The 20,863-nt window shown below is 41.2% G+C and overlaps 1 protein-coding gene across 4 annotated transcripts in view; it reads left to right on the forward strand.

The window, feature by feature from the left end:
• Window positions 1-20,863, forward strand: part of LOC148644601 (ankyrin repeat domain-containing protein SOWAHC) — a 131,095-nt gene that overhangs the window by 54,663 nt on the left and 55,569 nt on the right. For all 4 annotated transcript variants that reach the window (XM_088613997.1, XM_088613998.1, XM_088614000.1 and 1 more), the window contains exons 5-6: window positions 4,576-4,638; window positions 18,853-18,975. In XM_088613997.1, the coding sequence (XP_088470123.1) occupies window positions 4,576-4,638; window positions 18,853-18,975 (186 nt within the window). The remainder of the gene's footprint in view (window positions 1-4,575; window positions 4,639-18,852; window positions 18,976-20,863) is intronic.

A 20,863-nucleotide genomic window follows, 5' to 3' on the forward strand; every position in this document is an offset into this window, starting at 1 on the left:
CAGTTTGTTATTTTTCCCAAACTGACACCTTACATCGCACCAGTGGTCTGTAAATAAGTCACTTTTTATATCCGAATTAGGAGCAGAAAATCTTTTTTCTTTCCGTGTTTTGACCTGATATGCCACACCAGTGCTTTTCAGTCAAGTCCATCTCTCCAAGCAGAGGGAACTGGGCTGAAAAAGTAAAAAAAAAAAGAATTCAGATTTTTTTTCTTCCATAAGGAGTAAGTCCTTTTTTCCCCATGTTGACTATTAATAATTTCTGTTCACTTCATTTTAATTTGTTAAAATCTGTTGATATGGTTTTCTAAAGACAACATTACAGAATAGCCCTTCAAGACAAGAGAATTCACTCATTTTGAAGTATACCATATTTCATTTTTTCGTTAACATCCTTGCCTACTCTTTGGGCATTATTACTTTTGGTATTGAGATTACTCTTGGTATTGAGATTACGGTTTGGAAAATGTGTAACTAAAACTGATTTTATCCCAGATGCACTGAAACAGCGAGGGAGGTATAAAGCTGAATAATGCTAGCTTGTTACTTGCAGAAGCTGGCTGAAGAATGAGGTGTTAAGTTGTCAACTCAAACCCTTAAGAACCACTGCGCTGTTTTTACATTTTACATCAATTAGTTCCTTTGTGCTCAATGTGCATTTACATTTAGCCTTCGATTCACTGGAAGCCCCGTACTCTGCAGAAAACCATAACTCCCCTCCATGTCATTATGTGTTAGGAGAGAACATGACAGGCCTCTCACTCCCCTTCAGCCAGTGCATGCCAATGTCTGCCTCTATTCAAGGAAAAGCTACTAAATTAGCAGGAACAACATTCCCATGGTCTCTCCTACAGTCCCACAAGGTATCTGCTGACCCGCTTACACCCCCTCTACCCACTGTGCAACACGGAGGTCCAGAAAATAAGAATAATTTCACTAGACGAGGAAGGGTCCCACTCTGTGCTATCAGACCAGGTACGTGGAATAGGAGATCAAGAACCCCAATTTTCACAAGTCCTGCTGCAAGTCAACAGCGCAGACATAACATCTCTTGTCTGCATCATGTTCCGCAGGGTCATTCAACACCTCAGAAATCATGGCGATTTCTAGAAAATCATATTCAACGTCTTGAAGCAATTTCAGAATTGGACTGTAGGTTTTTCTTATGGGTTAGTGGTTCAATGGAGAATTACTCCATTTAAAGATTAGTTCAATTGTGGATAAATGCTTGCTTATCTTAGATGGGAATATGTATGGGAGTTGAATAAGTTCATTTTATAATCTTTTAAGGAAAGTGTGAGATGTCTCTGTCTATTTCAGTGGTCTGGGCATGGTGCAATTGAAAAAAGACAAAAAGCTCAATGACAATTAATAAAAACTAATTAATGGGAAGCAATAGTAACAAAGTTATATTGAACTGTTTTAGTTGGAAATGACTCATTTCACTATAGAGGATTACAGAAGATTAATCTACAATTGTATAAAACAATTGTGTAATGCTGTTGTTTCTTAAAAATTATCGTTATTGGTATCAATATATTTGTACTTAATAATTTTTGTAGGCAGGTAGGCAATTTCATTTGGCCATTTTGAGTCACACACAATGGCTTATCGGGCTGCTGTTCATTCTGCTTTCTAAGCATGAAGCAATCAGGATTATTTAGAGCAATTAAAAAAAAATAAAACCTTTATGTATTAATCTTATGGAAGAATAGATTGATGTTGATTCCAGCTGATAAAATATTTCCAGCTCCTGCAAAAAAATAACACTACTCATGTGGTTCATTTTCAGCGTTATTGTTGAGTTTTTTTTTGTTTTTTTAATTGGCGAATTAAAGTGTTCTTCCAGGAAGTCACAGCAAACACATTAGTCTATTAGGCCAAATAACAAAAATCATTTATCATTGGGGAAAAAGAAAAAAAGGAAGGAGATTAAGCTTTTGTGAACATGACCCACCATTTCCGTTATCACACATAATTAAAATCAGACGATCTGGGCTAAAGAAGTATTCCTGTTATTAGCCGATCTGATATATGGTGTGGCTTATCTCAAAAGCTCTGTCAAGGTCTGTGCTTCCAGACAGTCAGTGAATAGTCCTTGTGGCCCATGAAGACAAACAGAAGTTAAGGAGAAGAAGAGATTTGTAACAGATCGTGATAGCACCACAGCCTGGGCTGGAAAGCCCAAGTCACTCTCAAGGTCTTTGAAAGAAATGAGTTCCTTCCTTCTTATCACTGTATTACTGGGAATTACAATTGCCTTGATTTGTGTACAGCAGGCATTCGCTTCTAATGAGGACTTGTTAGAGGGCGATTCCTGAAATATTTTACCTCTTGTCAGAGGTTTTGCTGATGCAAAGTAAGCCCATCGTTGTGTTGATTTGCTTTGTCACCTCTGCGACAGTCTGGTGCGTAGTTTCCCCAAAGGTGCGCGTGTTTTGGTCTCCAGATCTGAGTGCAAGTTCTTTGAACACTGAGCCTAAAAAGAGCAAAGAAAAAAGCGTCAGTGGTGGAGTTCGAGTTCACAAGGGTCGTCCTGACCCTCGCAGAGAAAACGCCTTTTTGCTGGCTAACATTAAGAGCTGTCAAAACAGCCTTGTCTGCTTTATTTGAAACGACCCTGAGAGGCTGTTCACCTGGGTGAGAGCAGCAGAGTTACAGGGCGTTGTTCTTTCTGAACATTTGTTTTTATTTTTCAAAATCACAAGGGAGACCCCTTTTTTTTACGGACGCCCAACCCACAAGCTCCTTAATTCTTCTCTTTAGTTTAATAACATTAATTTGCCCATCTTACATGACATAAACCTAGAGAGATTGCAGGATTTGCTCTGAATGTGGACCTAATGCCTTTTAGTTTTAGAAAAGAAGGGAGAATGATATTTCCAGTTTTTAAAATAATCTGATGATTGTGTGTGCATCAAAAATGTATATTGTATAAATCAAGAAAGAGGAGAAGAGTGTGATTTAATGCAGATAAATACCATTCGATGAGTGAGGGCTTATGAGCCTGACTTTCTCCTTATGGAAAGAATTGGATGTGAAGTAGCTGCTGGCATTCCAGTGAATCTCTCCACACTAAAAAACGCCTCTTTCCTCTTACACCCTGAGGAGTACTGGTGCCGCTGCCCTTTCTACAAAGAGCAACACTTGTTTCCATTTCAAAGAGGGAACATGTATCCATAATATCACAGGGGATTTATCCTAAAATACTTACCTACTGCGGAAAGATGGGTATTTTAGAATGAAATCCGATGTCTAATGGACTCTTCATTGCCCTCGGGGAACTCTGGCTATGAGGATAGCCTTTCCATCTTTAAAATAAGTGTTACTGAAAGCCACTGTAATAAAAAAGTTTGCTTGAATCAAAAGAAGAAGGAAGAAAAAAAGGAAGAAAGGTTGCCTTCTACGAACCATCCTAACAAATCCCACAGAAATTAAATTTCCATTTATCGTGACACTGCAGTACTGCTCCTCTCTTGTTTCTGCCTACAAGTTGGTAAAGCATAACATTATGAGAAACACTAATTACAAACCTTGAATGTCCGACAGAAAGAAACAGGGGAGCTGGAATGGAGGTGCAAATATGAAATCATGTTTCCTCATTAACAACTTGAGATAAGACCTCACTTTCTTTGTAGCGGGCTGGTCAGCGCCGACGGGCTGTATAAACAGAAATGCCATTTTAAAGATGAAAGAACTCTTTAGAGTGTTTTAACAAACCGCTGGATTAATGTTGAGCATAGGGATTTTAATGGGTTCAGAATGTTTTCCTCGTTTCTTCCAATCATAAGTGCCTGTGTGCTATTTTTCTGCTTGATATATGCTTCATATCCAGATAACCTCTGAAAAGTGATCCAAATTAAGAAAAATAGGAGCATTCTTAAGAAGACACCAAATGACTTTTCTGTTGTTCTTGAAAAGAGCTGAAGAAAAACATTTGCTCTGCTCGTATACATTAGAAGACTTCCCCAAATGGTCTTGTGAAGGTCTCTGACTGAAATGTCAGCCTTTTATTTTTTTGGTCTGCTTCCAACAGAATGTGAATTTTGCAAGTTGTTAAAAGACAGGTAGTTTTCCTATTTAGAAAATTCTCAAAGTTCTCCTATGTAGAAAAAGTGTGTACTTTTATTTGGCTTATCCTATACTGCAGGACAATATAAAAACTACAGTCTACATTTTTCATTAGTAGCTCATTGAGCACATGCATAACAACATTATTTTACATATTTTACAGGAGAAAATATATTGGTTGATTGATCCATGTGATAACAAAATACTAAGTCATTTGATTATTCCTGGTTTTTACGCCCAATGTATTTAAAAACATTCTCTCTTCTATTATGTATGTTTATAGCCAATCTGTGTTTTGTTGGATCACTGGCTCTCTGGTTCTAGAAGGGGTTATACTGCTGTGCATCGCTGTGATCACAGTGGGTTGGAAACAGAATTGTCAGAACTCCTGCTCTAGAACACAGAGGTCCCATCACTGCACAGTCACATCACTGTGATTTTGCATGATAAAAAGTCTTTTAATTTGTTTAAATAAAATGTTATTTGTGTGCTTTCTTTTCATAGAGTGATGTTGATCAGGATTGCTTGGATGATGATTTAAGGAGCATCACGACATCTTCAGTGACGGTAGGGTTTGTGTATATTTTTTACATTATGCATTCTGTCGGTGGAGTCCGGTGTATTTGGAATTGGATCTAGAATATTACTACCTTAGAGCTGCACTTCTGAATATGTGCCCCCACCCCGCAGAGAATCTCACATCTCTATGGGAAAGAGAGTTTTGATGAGGTTATTTGAAAAGTGATGCACAGTTTAATGCATTTGGCTTCAAGCTCCAGTTATACTTTTCTGAGGTTTTTTTAACATATTTTTTAATACAGTGCTGAAGGTGTACTTGTTCAGACTGTGCATTGTTAAATGTATAAAATGACACTTAAAATTATTCTGTTATCCAGATGTCCCTCCCACCCTCTTGTTCCATTGGGGAATTCCATAACGGATACTTGTCTATTTTTAATAGCTGCTCTTAGTATTTATCCTATTGTATGTTCTAATGCCTTTGAGGAACAGTGTTTAGGTATGATTTGGGATTAATCCCATCTTCGTCAGAATCAAATGACACTAAAACAAATCTTTTCTTTCAAATATGTTCGTACTAATATAGCTCAAGATATCAAGATAAATGTAAGATAATGCAGTACATTATTTTCAGAGTAGAAACAATGTTGTATCATTTTTTAAAATAACTGATTTAATGAATTACGGAACAAAATACAATTGCCTCTTTGCCTTGTTGTTGAATTAGAGGTAGTATATGTTAAGCCAGAACGTTTCCCTGACCTGTGCATCTTGATATCATTTTACTGCCTGTGGTCACATGAACATGAGAAAGTTTACAAGTGAGAGGAGGTCATTTGGTAGTTGGCAGCTAATTGATCTGTGGATCTCATCCAGCCACTTCTTGTAGGAACCTGGGGTGTCAGCTTCAACAAAGCAATCTAGGTGCCTTGTTGCAAACATCCACAACCCTTTGCATAAAGAAGTGCCTCCTACTTTCAGCTTCAAATGCACTTCCCATGTCCTTTTATACACCAAAGAATGGATTTGTTGAATTTTAGTTTAGTTCTTTTGTGTTGACAGAGCATGTTAATCCCCAGCTTTCTCAGAAATATTTGCATGAAGAGTGCAAATATTGCAGATTTTTTTTTCCAGTTTCCCGTAGCGTAGGATCTCCGGGAGTCAAGCGTGTGTGTGTTTGTGCGTAAACAATTCAAAGGAAGAAGAAAAGGAGCAAAGCAAAACCTGATCCCCTTTGGCTGAAACTTAAAAAGTCTTGCTGTCCTTCCTGTGTGACCGCTGAGAGGGAGAGGGCGTGATGAAGGCCACAGGCCCAGGCTGAGCTGTGGAGGCAGAGGGCTGGTGGGGTCCTGGAGGCTGGGTAGGACTACAGAAGGTCAGAAAGCTCTGGACGCTGGTTCCTCATGGTGCTCCCTTGGCGGTATCCAATAACCATTCCCATCTCCGTACTGTAAGGGCGAAAGCTCGTTTGCTCAATTTGGGGTGACAGCCACTTGTTTTGTCAGAACCTAGCCGGAGTTTGAAACGACTGCTGGTTGCTGAGGCAGTGGGAAACATCCTTTATCTTAGCAACAGGAGGGCATGAAAATGCAAGTGATTCTGGCAGCAGTGGTATAAATTTAGCGTTTCTGAGGGTCTGACCCGAGCTGTGTTAAAGGAATGCACCACTTTCCTTTGACGGTACGATTTCCTGCCTGACGTTTGAAAAGATGTCTGGGGCTTGGATGCTGTAGAAACTCTACATCAATTATCTGAAAGGAAACCAACTCTGTCTCTGACTGTTTGGCAGCAGAAATACTTATTGTTGGGAGAAGGAGGAAAAAAAAACTAATGAACTCCCCTTTCTTTCAGATTTTCAGAAGTTCTGTTATTTATTTTAGGGTCAGAGGGGCGTCTGGAGGCTTGCAAACACAGGGAACAGACGATCTGATTAGAGCTTCAGTTGGTCTTCGGTGTATTTCTGTTCTTTCTTCCAACTGGAACCAAGTTTCATTATCCTACAACAAGCGCTCTTAATTGTAACTAGGTTTCTTTATTGTTACCTTGAGTCTCTGCAAAACCTATTATACATTTTCCGGCTAATAGCTTTAGTTCACATGTAGGGCAGAAGGTCTTGTATTTGCAGGATATATTCTGAATAAAAACCTTATAAAGACAGCACAGAGAGATGCTGCATTTTAGAGCGGGGTTCTTTGAAGTAGTAAATGCCCCTTTTGTTTAAAAAATGACAATTTTGCTTAACATGGATGTCTATAACAATCATAGTCTATTATTAAATATGACTATATTTTCTTTTTATTCATAGCTTCGACATTAGTTTTCTGTCCTTCAGTATCTTGTTGTGTGTCCATGTAACTAGTTTTAATAGTTGCTTATGAAAGTAGATACTGTAATCTATATATACTGGTCATATACTTTTTTACCATATTTAAAAGGAGTTATTGAGACAGGCATGCATTTTGCTATACACAGTTACCTTAAAGTTAAATTTAATTAAGTGCGTACAGTAATTAATTGGTTTCAATTCTGGACTTGGGCACGTTTCCGTGTGGAGTCTGCATGTTATCCCTGTGTCATCTTGTGGGTTTTGGCTGGGTGCTCCAGTTTGCTTGCACCTTGTGAAGACATGCTGTTTTGGTCAACGTTCCTAAATTGTTCCTGTGTGTGGGAGTGCATTTCCCTGCAATGGGCTGGAATTCCACCCTGATCTCTCTGCTTCTGGGAAGGCTGGGAAGGTTGTTGTCGCAACCCTTAACAGGAATAAGCAGCTTTCTGTTAATGGAATTTAATTCAATTAATTAATTAGTGGGTCGAATTAAATTAATGGGTTTAATTTAAACCTGTTGTATTGCTTTAAAATAAAACAAAGTCCAGTGATGTTTGGCGTGCACTTGAGGAGAGATAGTGAACGTTCCCAGAATCAAGAGTGAAACACGTAGAAGTACATTCAAAACACAAGGCCGTTCTTTATACAAAGGGTTGTGGGAGTATGGAACAAACTACCCAGCCGTGTTGTTAAAGCTGATACCCTGGCTTCTTTCATGAAACAGTTGCATGAGTCGTAAGGTTCTAACTATCACATGAGCTGTTTGGGCTGAATGGACTTCTTCATTTCTAACCTTATTCGAGGCTCTTATGAGCCAGTCTGTGTAACGGTAAGGCTTGCGGTGTGCATGTCTCTCAGAGCACAGAGTCTGTAGGGAGTTGAGGATGACTTATGAAGGTGTGAATCCTTCAGCACACAGTTTCACAGTACACCGGATTTACATTCAGAGAGTGCTTTGACACATTTGTGCACTTCTTTTCAGCACACAGTTTGTACTAGACTACCACACCCAAATTCACAGAATTACAATTACAGTACATTTGTTACCAATCACCCAGAAAATCTGTTTATCTTGTGGCATTTTGTTTCCCCGTGCTTTGGGGTTTGGTGAGAGGCTGGGAATGAGGCTCTAGTGACTTTGTAAGAAAGGATTTCTAAAGGCGCCTCGGAGGTGTTTATCTTTCTGTGAAAAGCTGCCGAGCCGCTTGTGACTTTAAGCTGTTGGAAGCACCTTTATTATTTTTAACGGTCCCATTCGGAAAGGTGGAGGGCTGTGGGGGCCGGACTCTATCTGCTGACTTTTTGGGGGGAGAGAAATTGAGAAGATGGTGGTCTCGGGTTGCGGGAGGTGATGATCATGCCGTAGAGCCAGTGGGAATGAGGTGAATCATGCGGGGCAGAGCTGTCCAAAGAGAAACAGATGAAGAGGCACCACTCTTCCACCTTCTGGATTCCATTCAAGCGGTGCAGGGTCCCAAACAAAACCAGCAGTCTCTCCTCAGAGTCCAGGAAGCCATGAATGGACCTAGTGTTCACAGCCCCTGCTTAGGAAAAAACACCTTTTTAATATTATTTTCTTATTGTGCACCTCAGCACTGATAATGTGAAATGCATTGAATTTGCACAGAAAGAAAGCGGAAAATAGCACACATTACAATCTGGAAGAGGCTGAGGAAGAGTGCTCCAATTCTGCTCTCAAGAAGCTGAACAACACTTTGGAAAATTGATTACTTCCAATATGAGCCTACTTCCAGAAGGCTGGCTTTATACATTTTATTAAACCTGTTAAAGATTTGAGATGGGTTTTTTTCTTTTTCTTTTTTTAAAGAGCTTTGCAGCCCTTAAAGCACTTGTGCATACTTTTCTTGCCTGAATATATTTTTGAAAGAGAGAAACTAGAAAGCAGTGCCAGTGCAAAGCCCAGATTTGGTCTCTTTACTGTCCTCTGACATTAATCTGAATTAATTAATACAAAACAAGAAAAGTTTGAATGTCCCATCAGAAATCGATTCATTCGTTTAGCTATTTATTCATTAAAGAAACATCCTGACAATGTTCAGTGATTTCAGCATCCTTTTTAAATTTTTTTTTGTTCACATCCAGGACGTTCCTGTCCGTTTTCTCTAATTTCCACTTTGTTTTTCCAGTTCACTATAGTCTGACTTTTGACAGCCGTGAAATTGCTAAATTCTGAGATGGCAAGCTGTCACCTCCCAGATAGGTGAAAGCAGAGAAGGAGCAGAGTGGATAACAGGAATGCAATACATATAACACACTGTAGTATAATATTTATTTAAACTGTATTTTCTATACCTACAGTGTGTTTCCACTTACAAGTATATGTTTATATTTATATTGTATGTACACACATCTGCGTACAATCTTCAGAAGATAAATAGATTAAAGCTCTCTGCTGTCAGAGCTAAAAGTTGCCAGAAACGGAATCAAAATTGCACATCTGCCTTGAAGGAAGGGACTCTTCTCCTTGAAAACTGTCTGTAGCCTGCAAGGATTTAGTTTTTCCTTCTTTCTTCCTTTTATATATATATTATTATTCTTCCCCTAATTCATTTGCATCAGAAGTACAAAGATTATCCGTTAAAGACCCCCGTGACATCCCCCCCACCCCCCTCCTCCCTACTACACACACATACACACACTTACCTCTTCAGAGGGGCCTCAGCATATTGGGCAAGAAAAGCGTTTTCGTTACCTCTGCCTTCAGGAGCACGAAGAAGAGCCACTGCACATCTATTATTGTAACTCCACATGCTCCGGGAAAGGATGTTTTTCCTTGGAGCGGAGTGGCAGCTTGTCCCAGAGACTCTCCTGTTTTCTTCAGTGAGCTGAAGGCAGGAAGTGTCTGTGTGGACGATGGGATTACTTACATAAATAATGCTGTTAGGAGGCAACCAGGGTGCCCCGTTGAAACCTATACTGTAAAGAAGTGTAAAGACGTTTTGACAACTGAAAATAAAAAAGTGGACACATGGTGTCTCAGATCAGTCAGACATATGTAAATGCACTTCTGTATCAGTTCCCAAACGCAAACAGAAACTGTATACACATGTATAAACAGGTTTTCTTTAAAAGAAAGAACAATAATCACTCTGTAATGCGGTGTTCCGGTTTGTTTTCTCATTCAATGCAAAACACTTTTGTCAAATATAGTTTTTACGGTGCGGCCTTTTCATTCCAAGTGCATCTGGTATTTTTTAGCTCATTTTTCTTTTCTAAATATTGTTGTTTCTATACTTCTTTTTTCCAGAACATTGCATATTTTTTATTATTATCGTTTCATGTTTTCATAGCTAGTGCCAGAAAAATGCTTCTCAGGCCTGGGACTCGACACTTAAAAAAAAAAACTATGTTGGATTACATTTTTGGTGTAGTGCTACTAATGGTGATCTAAGACATAAAGTTTAGAACTTCACTAATTTGTACAAGTTGATTATAGTTTATATTGTTTAGTATAGTGTTTATATTTTCAGGGGGCACGTTCATTTTCATTGAGTCTTGACTGCATTCCGCTGCCTTGTGTCTTTGTGGTAGAGAGAACAAGACACCTCTACATGGGATCCTTTGCTACTGTAGGTCAATTATTTTCCTTCCTTCCCAGTGTCTCCCCTCATTACACACCTTTTGATTGTCAGTGTTCATTCTCACACTGCCCGTGTGTCCTAAGACAGCCCCTATTGTGTATTGTAGAGTTTTAATTATTGCAAAAATGACACCTTTCTCCCTCCTCTCATTTCACCTGTAAACACTGGGGAACTTCGACACCAGCCCTGCGTGAAGCTGATTAAACCAGGCCCTCATTTACAGGACCCCGCTGGCAACAAAATGGCACTAATGGCATTATCCGCAGGCCTGAGGGGAAAGCTCAATAACAAGGCCTAAAAGAGGCTCAAATGAGGGAGAAAAAAAAATAAAAAAAGTTAATCTCTGATACTGGAACCTAATCTCCTGATCTTATCTGGGAGGACTCACAAACAGCATTGGCGGTTCTCAAGGAGAAGGACGGATCTGCTCGGAAACATGCGCGTGGGTTTTTCTCCTTCTGCTGTCCCAGCGTGCGCACACAGGGGCTGGACTGCGCCCTTTCTGTCTCGCTTTGAAGAAGGCAGCGCCAGTCTGCCCAGTTGTCTCACACAGCCACTGCAGATGTTCCGAGCACTTACCTGAAGATGATGATGCTTACTGATAAACTGCAAAAAAAAAATGCAACACCGTGTTGAGGAGGGCAGTGTAACAGGCTAAGCATGCTTTGCTGTTCGCAAGTACTTGTGAAGAAGCTGACCTGGACACTTCTCCCACTGTTGTGGCCTATATATAGCAGAACATGAGGCATTCCTCAGATAGCTGTTTTTCCCAATGGCTGCTCAAAGGCTATATCTGCAGTGCTCCCCTCTATTCCCAGCAATGGTTTGAATAAATTACAGATGGGGAAACAGTACAGTGACTCTTTTTCATTTTTAACCTTAATCAAGATACTCATCCCATTCTCATTGTTTCAGTAAGGGAGATCATTTTGTAAACATGTTAACAGGAAGTGTTCCTTACAGGCCTGACTCCAGTGAAACTATTCACAGTCATCCCCAGTGCATTCAGATTTTTTCTTTCCTGGCTGCCGTGGACTAGGCTGTGTGTCCAACATTGCTATTTGCAGTGGAATTAAATTTTCAACCCTCTGAAACAGTCCAACACACGGCGAAAATGAGGGGGTGTCAAAATCAAAATCCTTTGTTTAAAGACACAAACGGAGCTAGTTCAGTGCTGGGAGAGTTCTTCGTCTGTATCCGAGCAAAGACGGATGTTCGCAGAGTGGTTAACACTGTGGGCCTCATGTCCAGTTTATAATAGCTTACTAATCCTCGCTGGTAGGCAGCAGACATTGCCAAATATGCTGTAGTAAGTATATTGGTTTTCACCTACGTAGCTCATATTGCACATTTTATATGTTACATATTTAACATGTGCAGCAGGGTAATATAAAGTTTGATGTTAAAGTTAGGTCACTTTCCTCTTCCTGTACATTAGTCTTTTACAGTCCCCTTATTAGGCAGCACAGCAAGGGGAATTTCACAGGACTGTTTTATTGATTTATGTCGGTGGCTATTAGGTCGACTTTGAGTTCTCCTTTTTAATAGCAGTGTGCAGCATGAAGACCCGGGTATATTAATTTGATAATTAATCAGGAAAGTTTGTTTCTTGTAAACCGGCAGCTCTTCTTTAACCAGGGCTGTAAACTTTTATTGGACCATACAGCTGACCTCAAATTGGAAATCTGTGTTGGAACCCACCTAACTAACCATTATGGCTCCTGGCTGCTGTTAATTTTATATTTGTCTAATAAAACGCAGTGGGGGCTGCACGTGCGCGCTCCCTCGCCCTCCACCGCTGGCTGGCTGGCTGCACCCCCCCTCCCCGTGCACCCCTGGGCCAAGCAAAGTGGTTCCGGACCCACGTGGCCCGTCACCTGCCTCGAACCCTTATCCAGACGATGCTAAAACTCAAGACACCGATTGTCCGCAGCAGGAAAGCAGCAAAGGCCTTGCACAGCTGCAATAGCAGCAACAGCAACAGCAACAACAATGATTTCTAAAGAGTCTGTTGTCTTTTTTTAGGGCCTGTAGTAGGAACAGTCTGTTTCCCAGCCACTGGCAAGGACTGCTGCAGACCTGGAGTGTTTACGTGGCCTGCTGAGCGAGCGAGTGGGCAATGCTGTTTCCCCGAGCTGTTTATATAAAAGTCATCGTAATTTAAATAGGCAGAGGAGGAAATGCAGCGCTGCCCCTTGATTACCGCCCAAGGGAACGTTAACCGTGGAACTACTTAAAAGATAATACCAGGCCCTGTTTTCGACTTCAGCTGCCGTGTTGAAAAGTTTAAAACAATATCATTGATGTAAAGGAAATTGGACTAAATGGTAATGTTTACAATTGCTGATGTTCACACATAAGCGGCAAATTCCAACATAAACATCCACTTGTGCATGTAAATCTAGACGCTATTAATAAGCTCTTTTATCTTGGCTCCTGGAGTATAGCCTGCAACGGTTTTATAATCTTCTTCTGCTTCCTCCTGGAGCAGGCTTGGCTCTTTTTCTTTAGTTCTGGAACCTACTGCCTTCTCACAGTCAGCCCAGGAGGAGGCTACCTAAGGAAGGACTGACACATCACCTTTTCCACTGCTGCTCGGCTGCTCTTTCACAGAGGCTCGTGATGTTGAGACTGCGCGTTTCCATCTGCTGTTTCCCAACGCATGTGCTTTTAGGTAGCCCACCGTCAGTCCGATTATTATTCAAAATCTTTGAAGTTTGGCTAAAAGCAGATCCGCACTCGGTGAGTCCCTCCAAAAAAGGCTTCCACCCCTGGACGCTGGATCGATGTCGTAATTGTGCTGCGCAGAGTTTAGACCCCTTATTAAATGATCTTGCTGTATTTCCTTTGCAGTGAATCACCATACAACAAAACAACCTCTTTGGCGGTCCTATTTTTAGGAAGCCATTCTTTCAGACTTGTTCTTATTTCTGCCGACATGAGACTGTTGCCCAGTCTTCCTTTCAACGTGGCCCTGTTTCCTGCAGCGTGTATTCACTTCACCCGAGGACAGAGCGCTTTCATGTCAACGCCAAGTACAGAAAACAGCTCCCCTCCTGATCGATCAGGGCTCCAGACGACCAAAATCAATAGAACTTAATCACGGCTGAGGCAGACTTTAAAAGTTAATATATTTGACTGTTGTAACATGAAGAAATTCCAGCTTGGCGTGCAGAAGTAGGGCTCTCGTTTTTGTATCGTTTGAAGGACAGCCCATTCATTCATGACTTTTTGTATGGCTATTCTGTGTCTGCTGCAAGACATTAACACCTTTCTGATAATGGATGGGTGTGTTTCTGTGTATTACCCTTGATAGCTGAGGTTTTAATCTGTTTAAGAAATCTTAATGAAAATTCAATGCATTTTCATCAGCCACTGCACGTGAGTGTTGCATGGTTTTTTATCTTTTGTGTCTAACTTGATCATTTTGAGCTTCAATTTGGACCTGCTCAGCTTGTTATGACACAAAGGCAGAGATGCAGTCTGTCTGACCCCCTGATGTGCTCGCATGCTTTTTTTACCCGACATCACACCTTCAATTACTGTGCATTACCCTGTTGTAATCCCTTAGAAAGAGCTAAGTCTCTGCCTGCCGTTTTGCCTTGCAGTCAACAATACGAAATCTATGAAGCAGATGGAGCCACAGTTCTGCAAAAAAGAATTAAAAATTCACAGCACAGCATTCTTGCAAACATGTGCCCACACTGGGATACAGGCTATTTTTCTCTCTTTTCCCACATCACAGGACTGTGACCTTGTGTAACCTTGTGGCCTAGAGTGCAGTCTGACAATCACAGTGCCCCGAAAACCGATCTGGAGCTGACAACTGCATATCATGCACTGCTCTCATTAGACTGGCCCAGCCCAGCCTGGGTTTAATCCTGGTGCTGTACATTGTCCGCCTAATAAGGACATCTGATCTGTCTGTCGAAGGACAGGTACTGCTTAACCCTCGAAGACTTAAGCCAAAGTGTCGCTACAGGTACTCTAAAAATGGAAAAAGCTCTTTATAATTTATCTAAAATATTTAAAAATAAGTAAAGAATTTGCTCAGATGAGTAAATACTGTACCGTAACATAATCCACACAGCTTTCTGCACAGTATGTACAAAATGTTTGCACCAAAGTAGAGCTCCTGCAATGCGGACAGCTTAACTTTTGTACTTTGGATTGGAACTAGATAACCTGCAGACTTAACTTTGGCCAATTCCCTGACGCTCCCTATAAATACTTTAATTAAGTTTGATTCCCATTTCTTACAGAGCTCATCAAAAGCGCTCTGAGTATTTGTCAGAAAGGCCTGGCGGATTTTTTGTCTTGGTGAATTCTGAACCCAATGAACAGAAAAGATAACCAAATAACTGAAACTGGCTTGTCCTGTGTGGCTTGTTGGGCTTTGGTGCACACTTCCTGTGTGAAGTAAGCCAGCGTTGCCAGCCAGTGTCTCTGCAGAGAGGGTTTTAATTGTCTTCAGTGCCAAGGAGCCCAGTTCTGGTGGAACTCGAGTAAAGGGGGATATTCTGGCTCAGGTGTTAATAAGAAAGTGGACTAGATTTGTCCTTGTTCCCCAGTTTGTTTTTCACTTAGACTTTAATGCTGCCGAGGAAAGCAAATGGGATCACACGGGGACGACTTTCCTTCTTGCGAGGGAATGGCCTTGATTTGCTGGCTTAACTCAGACTTGATGCGTTCCTTTGTAGCCTTAGAGGACGGAGCTCTTGCTTCTCTTGCGTATTCTGCAAGTATAGATCGTTATCTGCTTTATTAGTTGTTATTCTCCTCGTTTCTTGTATGAACTAATTCCTGACTTACCTCACAGCTGATAATGGCTGTTCCCATTTTCAAAGATAAATGGATTGTCTTAACAGCTCTGAGATTCGGCTCTAACACACCGTGCCAATAGGGACTTCCACTGTAATTCTTTGAGGCCTTAAGTAAAACAGTATGTGACATTGTCCTAAGATGTTAAAAGTCTGCCTTTTTCCGGCAAGGCTCTGAACTCAAACTTGCCAGGAAAGTGGTGGTATGACAAATGCTGTTAGCCGCTTGTTGGGCTGAAGACAGTCCCTGTGTGTTTGTGTGTTTAATTTTCATTAGTGTTTGTTCAAGCTCTCAGCAAACCGCCAGGCGAACAAAGATAGACCCTGGATTCCTTTTGCCTTTTAATGACATGAAGGAGCCCACTCAGCTTGCTGGTTTTTGTGTCTTTTTTATAAAACCAGAGCTTTGCATCTTTTATGTGAGGAATGTAGATGAAGAAGTGACCTTGTAATGTTAATTTACAACACTACAATTTATCATTATCAGTGCTGAGCCCCAGATCTGAAAGGAAAATATTACATTACTGCAAGGATTATACTGATTACGTCAGGGTATGTTGAACTTGAAAGCAGCTTGGCTTACCTTCAGTGCCTAACATGAGGGTTTCAACATGCTTGTGAAGTAATGTCAGGAGCAGGAAAACGGAGTATAAAGCAGTATATGGATGGTGTATTTAAAGACGGGGGAGTCAGTAGAGCACAAGGGGTTCGATTACTCAGGAAACATATTGCTCTGGAATTTTATTAATTGCTTTCTCGCGATACCATTTTGATGGATGGTTTGAATAACATAGTTTGCATGTAGGAATTAAATAGAAAAAATGTTTAAGACAAACAGCAGCAGAGATAGAACCAACAAAAGTGACATTTAATACCACAGCAGCACCAGAAATATATCCTTTTTGTGCAGCCTGCAGGAACTCGGCACTCTCAGGAAAACTAGTGCCTGGTCATCACTGAAGCCGTTTGTCTTCATCAATCAACTTGTGTTTGTTGACTGAGCAACATGATGTCACTATTAATTTCATGGATGTACTAATGGGGTCCAGGAAAGAGCCCTCCCATCTCAGTGGGCAGTTCCTGCCCTGCTGCATTGTGGGATATGCGGGTATCCCAGAAGAGGTAGCAGAACCTTAAACGTTTGGCTTTTTTTTCTATTTCCTTTGATCTGCTTCACTGCTTTCTCGTCGTTTTTTGTAGTCTTAAAGAACCTGCTAAACTGTACAGAAAGTGCCACGCTAAAACTCTGCTACTGCTGCAGAGATGTTTCCTTACAGACTTGTATTCTGTACACGTTAGCTGCAAGTTCGAGAAAAACGTGCCACTGGTGAGACCATCACACAAATGTTTATGCCTCTGATGAATGGAGAAAAATAAAATGCTCCAAGTATGTCAAAAGTGAGGAATTGCTTTGTTCTCTGGCTAGCTGATCTTACATATATTGTAATTAAAAAAGTCTGGAGCTGCTTGTTGATGGTTAGCTTCTTATATTAGTTCTGAATAATGGAAGGCTAAAGAATGTGAAAGTGAGTTCAAAAGACATACTCATTTAATAAGTTACAGTCACTGTTATCTATTCTGTTGCCCAGATATTTATTTTTTAACTACCTGAGTTTGGCTTTAAGTCTGGTGTTTTGCTTTCCTTTTGGTTATCTAACGTGAAGGAAAGTTGGCCATTTATTACAACATGATGCGGTCCCTCTTGCAGTAAGAAGCTTAGCTAAAGCTCAGAGGCCAGGTCAAACACCCCTTTGGCCTTCATCTATCAACCTTTTGATCTCTCGTCAGTTTCCCCGGATCGGTGCGCCTTGCCTTTAACAGTACGTCTGGGGGTCAGAGAAGGGCACCGCCACATCTTAAAGTGGAGCAGCGCTGTTTCCCGCTGCTCTCCTGCAGATGTGCTTTTTCTGTGCCTCCGCGTCCATTATTATTTTATAGTTTTGTTCTGCATTCCTTCCTCTCCGCCTGTAGTAGACAGAGAGGCCTTTGGGTTTATTACTTACATATGTCCGAGCCTCTTTACCTCAGCAGGGAGAGACAAAACATGGAAAGGGAGCCGTGGAAGTGGGGTGGCTGGGTAACCCTTCCCCACCTTGAACTAATCGTGGGGCCAACGTGTTATTGTGCCAAGTGCTGTACTGCAGTGCTTAGCCAGTGGGGTTTCAATTTGTAGATGCATAAACAGATACTAAACTACGAGTAATGGTGCAGTGATTTATTAACAGAGTTCAGATCAAATTATCACAGCGCTCCCCTGCTGTTAGACTTAACAATCGCCTCCTTATGCCCAGGCTCCTCGGTGTTTCTTATAGTTACTTGTTCGTGCACAAACTTCTGTTCATGGGTCTTCAGTGGCACGTGGAGTTCCAGAAATCCCAAAGGTGATTCTTGATAAGGCATTGTCTTGGTTAAAGGACATTGTCTTGATTAAATGTATGACACGCAATTTGTGTGCTACATTATGTTGTGCAATTTTTTTTTCTTTTCCTCCAGATACATCTAGAACACAACAAATGATCATACATTAGTTGGCCAAGAGGTTGCCAGATGCCTGCTTGGAGTGCATCAGAAAAGAAGGTGTAAATTAAAAATGATCATATTCCTACCTTGCACAGCATGAAAAACACAATCAGTCTAAGTTTGTTGGGCTAACATTACTTGAGCTGCATTTGGTGTAATCAGAAATATATATAAGGTTCCCATGGAGATTTGATGTTCTACCTGCAAAATTATATATTTTAAACCCCTTATTTGTGAGACTTGTGTTTTGCGTAATGTGACATTCTTGTTAAGGGTGTGGAAATGGGCCTTAATCTTTGTTTCTGAAACCATGAATCATTTTTGCTTTCTGCCACATTACTTTCATTCTCTTGATATCTTTCAGTCACTTACACATGGATAGTGCATCTCTGAACTTTTTAAAGTGCAAGGCTATGATTTCATCCAATAAAAGCACCCAAAGATCACGGATGAAATCTTTGAGCTGTTTGTAAAAAAAAATCAGTTGCATATTGTCCAAACTTTAATTCCTTTGTAGGTACATAATCGCTCCGATTTCTGCAGAGGATCATCCGAATTAACTTGGACATTTGTTTTCGCTGTCCAGTCACTACTCTTTCTCACTCCCGGCCCTCACTAGTACATCGTTACATTTCTGTGCTCCTTACCATTCTGCAGGGAGCGATCTATCATCATTTGCTAGCGTATCTGTCTCGAAACCTGGGCTTTGATCATGTTGTATATTATACCTTACATCTGTTCTACATTTAACCTTTGGTAATGCTGTTTTTCAAATCTATTACCTGGCATAACAAAGGAATCATTTTATTGGAAACTTTGTACAAGAAATAAATCCAACAGCCTCTTCATGTAGCATGGATTTTTAGATTCTCTCCTCCTTTCCTGTGTAATAAAAAAGTCTGATTCTCTCATCTGGATTTTTTTTCCCCCTTTCCGCTGTGCGATACCCCGCATCTCTCGCCGCTGTCCGTCGGGTGTCCCCCCTCGCCTCCAGTCGCTGTTCCCCCGGCTGCAGCTGGACCCTCTGGAACGGGCCTGGATCCACCGGGCCTCGCTGGGCGACACGGTCGCCCTCAGTCAGCTGCTCAGGCAGGACCCGAGCCTCGCGTCCAAAAAGGTAATCATAGCTAATAAGAAGTGAAGTGCGTTTTTCTAAGGAAGTAGCTGGAAAATTTCACAATCTGCATTTCTCAGACAAAACTGATTAGAGAAACATTATCCTGTTTTCTCAGTCACTTCCAATCTGGGTTTAATCTGTCACTTGAAACGGCTAATTGTTTACTAAACGTCCGTGGTTGCAAGTGTGCAGTTTTGTGAAAATTGTTCACTGTGCTATTTTATTCTTTTTATGTATTTGTTTTATGAGAACAAGCTTCAAACGGTTACACAGCAAATGCCTGCCAGCTGTTTTTAATGCTCCCCCCCACAGGAAAATGACACAGCTCTGGGGGTTAGCGTGTTAGCATGTTGAAACAATGTCCATGTTATTAGGGAAAACCATAATCAAGTGGATCAAAACATAGCTACTCTTCCCCATCTATGCAAATACTTATTGTTATGATTATGCGTGTCAGGTCCTATAATAAAACTTGCAGCTCGTGTCAAGCAGTAAAAGGGGAAATCTGTATCTAATACCTTGCTTTGCATCAGAAGGTAACAAGCACGCAATAGGAATGAGTAAGGTCGCGACAATCAAAATCACTGTGCAGCAGTTGGTTTTTCAGTTTCGTTTTTTTTCCAAGGCTTATAGCAAATGTTTTTTTTTTTCATATAAAAGCAATTGCATATAATGGCTATTGTCAGATTCTCTGAATCTGAAAATAGTGCTGGAACGGCAGAGAGGCTTTGAGAGGAACTTCCAATGAAAGATTTTCAAGTTTCCCTTGACACGTTTGAGGTCCAAATTGTCCTTGTGGCTTTTCCATTTATTGCCTTATTTTATCAGTTAAGTCAGTAGAAAACAGCTCCTCAATTACACTGATGACCCTGGGTGTTTTAGGGGAGCAAGTGGGGTGAAGTACCTCACTCTAGAGCTCAGCATCCCACCTGAGATTTGAACCTTTGGCCCCTGTGGCCCAGAGTCCAGTGCAGTCCAAACCTCGCCTCTTCTCAGCCCTCTATATCCAGATCCCATCTGTAAATGTGTGAACAGATGTGTAAGCATCCCCTGTTCTCTTGCTTGATTGTCCTTATGCCTGGGGGTGTACATGCTCTTCTTGGGAGGGTTTTAAAACAGAGGAATTACGAGCTGTAGCGCAGCAGATTGAGCCGAGAGATTCCCCCCTTACACATGGCTGATGCTTAGAAAAATACAGAAGCCTTATTGGAGATAAAGAGCATAAACAATAAAGAGGCACTTCCCAAAGTGTTTCACAGAGGTTACAGGTGCAGGGAGGTCAAGCGATATCATGTTCGGCAGAATATTTCAAGGGATAGAATGAGTTTTGATTGCATTATCTATACCAAGAGGAAAGAAAGGGCGAGAAGGCTTTGAACTTGCCGCTAGCGTAGGCCCACTTGTGCTTACCGAGCCTAACAAAGGTTTGGTCAGGCGATAAGGGTTTCTGACCGCAGCAGAGCAGCTGTTTCTCTTTCATCTTGCGTTTCAGGGTGCGCGTGCAATGTTTGCTTAGCCTGGGTCCTGTTATCGTGCGGGATTTTTAAAAGTCATCACGTTTATTTGCACCTGACGCCCAATCTGTCAATAATTCCGTTTGGAAATTGGCTTTTAAAGCATTGTTTCAAAACATTCCGGAGTGTGTTCCTGCCGCAGACACCTGACCCTGTGAAAGAACCGCCAGCCTGCGTGTGGGTTCATGGGCGGTGTGACGGGGGAGGCCATGTTGTCTGTGGGAACTCTGCTTTTTAGTCAGCCTCTGCTGTAATTTGCTGGGGGTTTTTTCTCTCTCTCTCCATTTAATTTACTTAGGGGTAATTATCAGTTCCCAAACTCAACCCCGGCCTCCTCAGAGAGTGCTTAAAAACACAAGCCATAAGTTAACGAG

This window comes from Lepisosteus platostomus, chromosome 20 (assembly GCF_059453375.1).
Source record: "Lepisosteus platostomus isolate fLepPlt1 chromosome 20, fLepPlt1.hap1, whole genome shotgun sequence".
In the NCBI taxonomy this organism is placed as follows: Eukaryota; Metazoa; Chordata; class Actinopteri; order Semionotiformes; family Lepisosteidae; genus Lepisosteus; species Lepisosteus platostomus.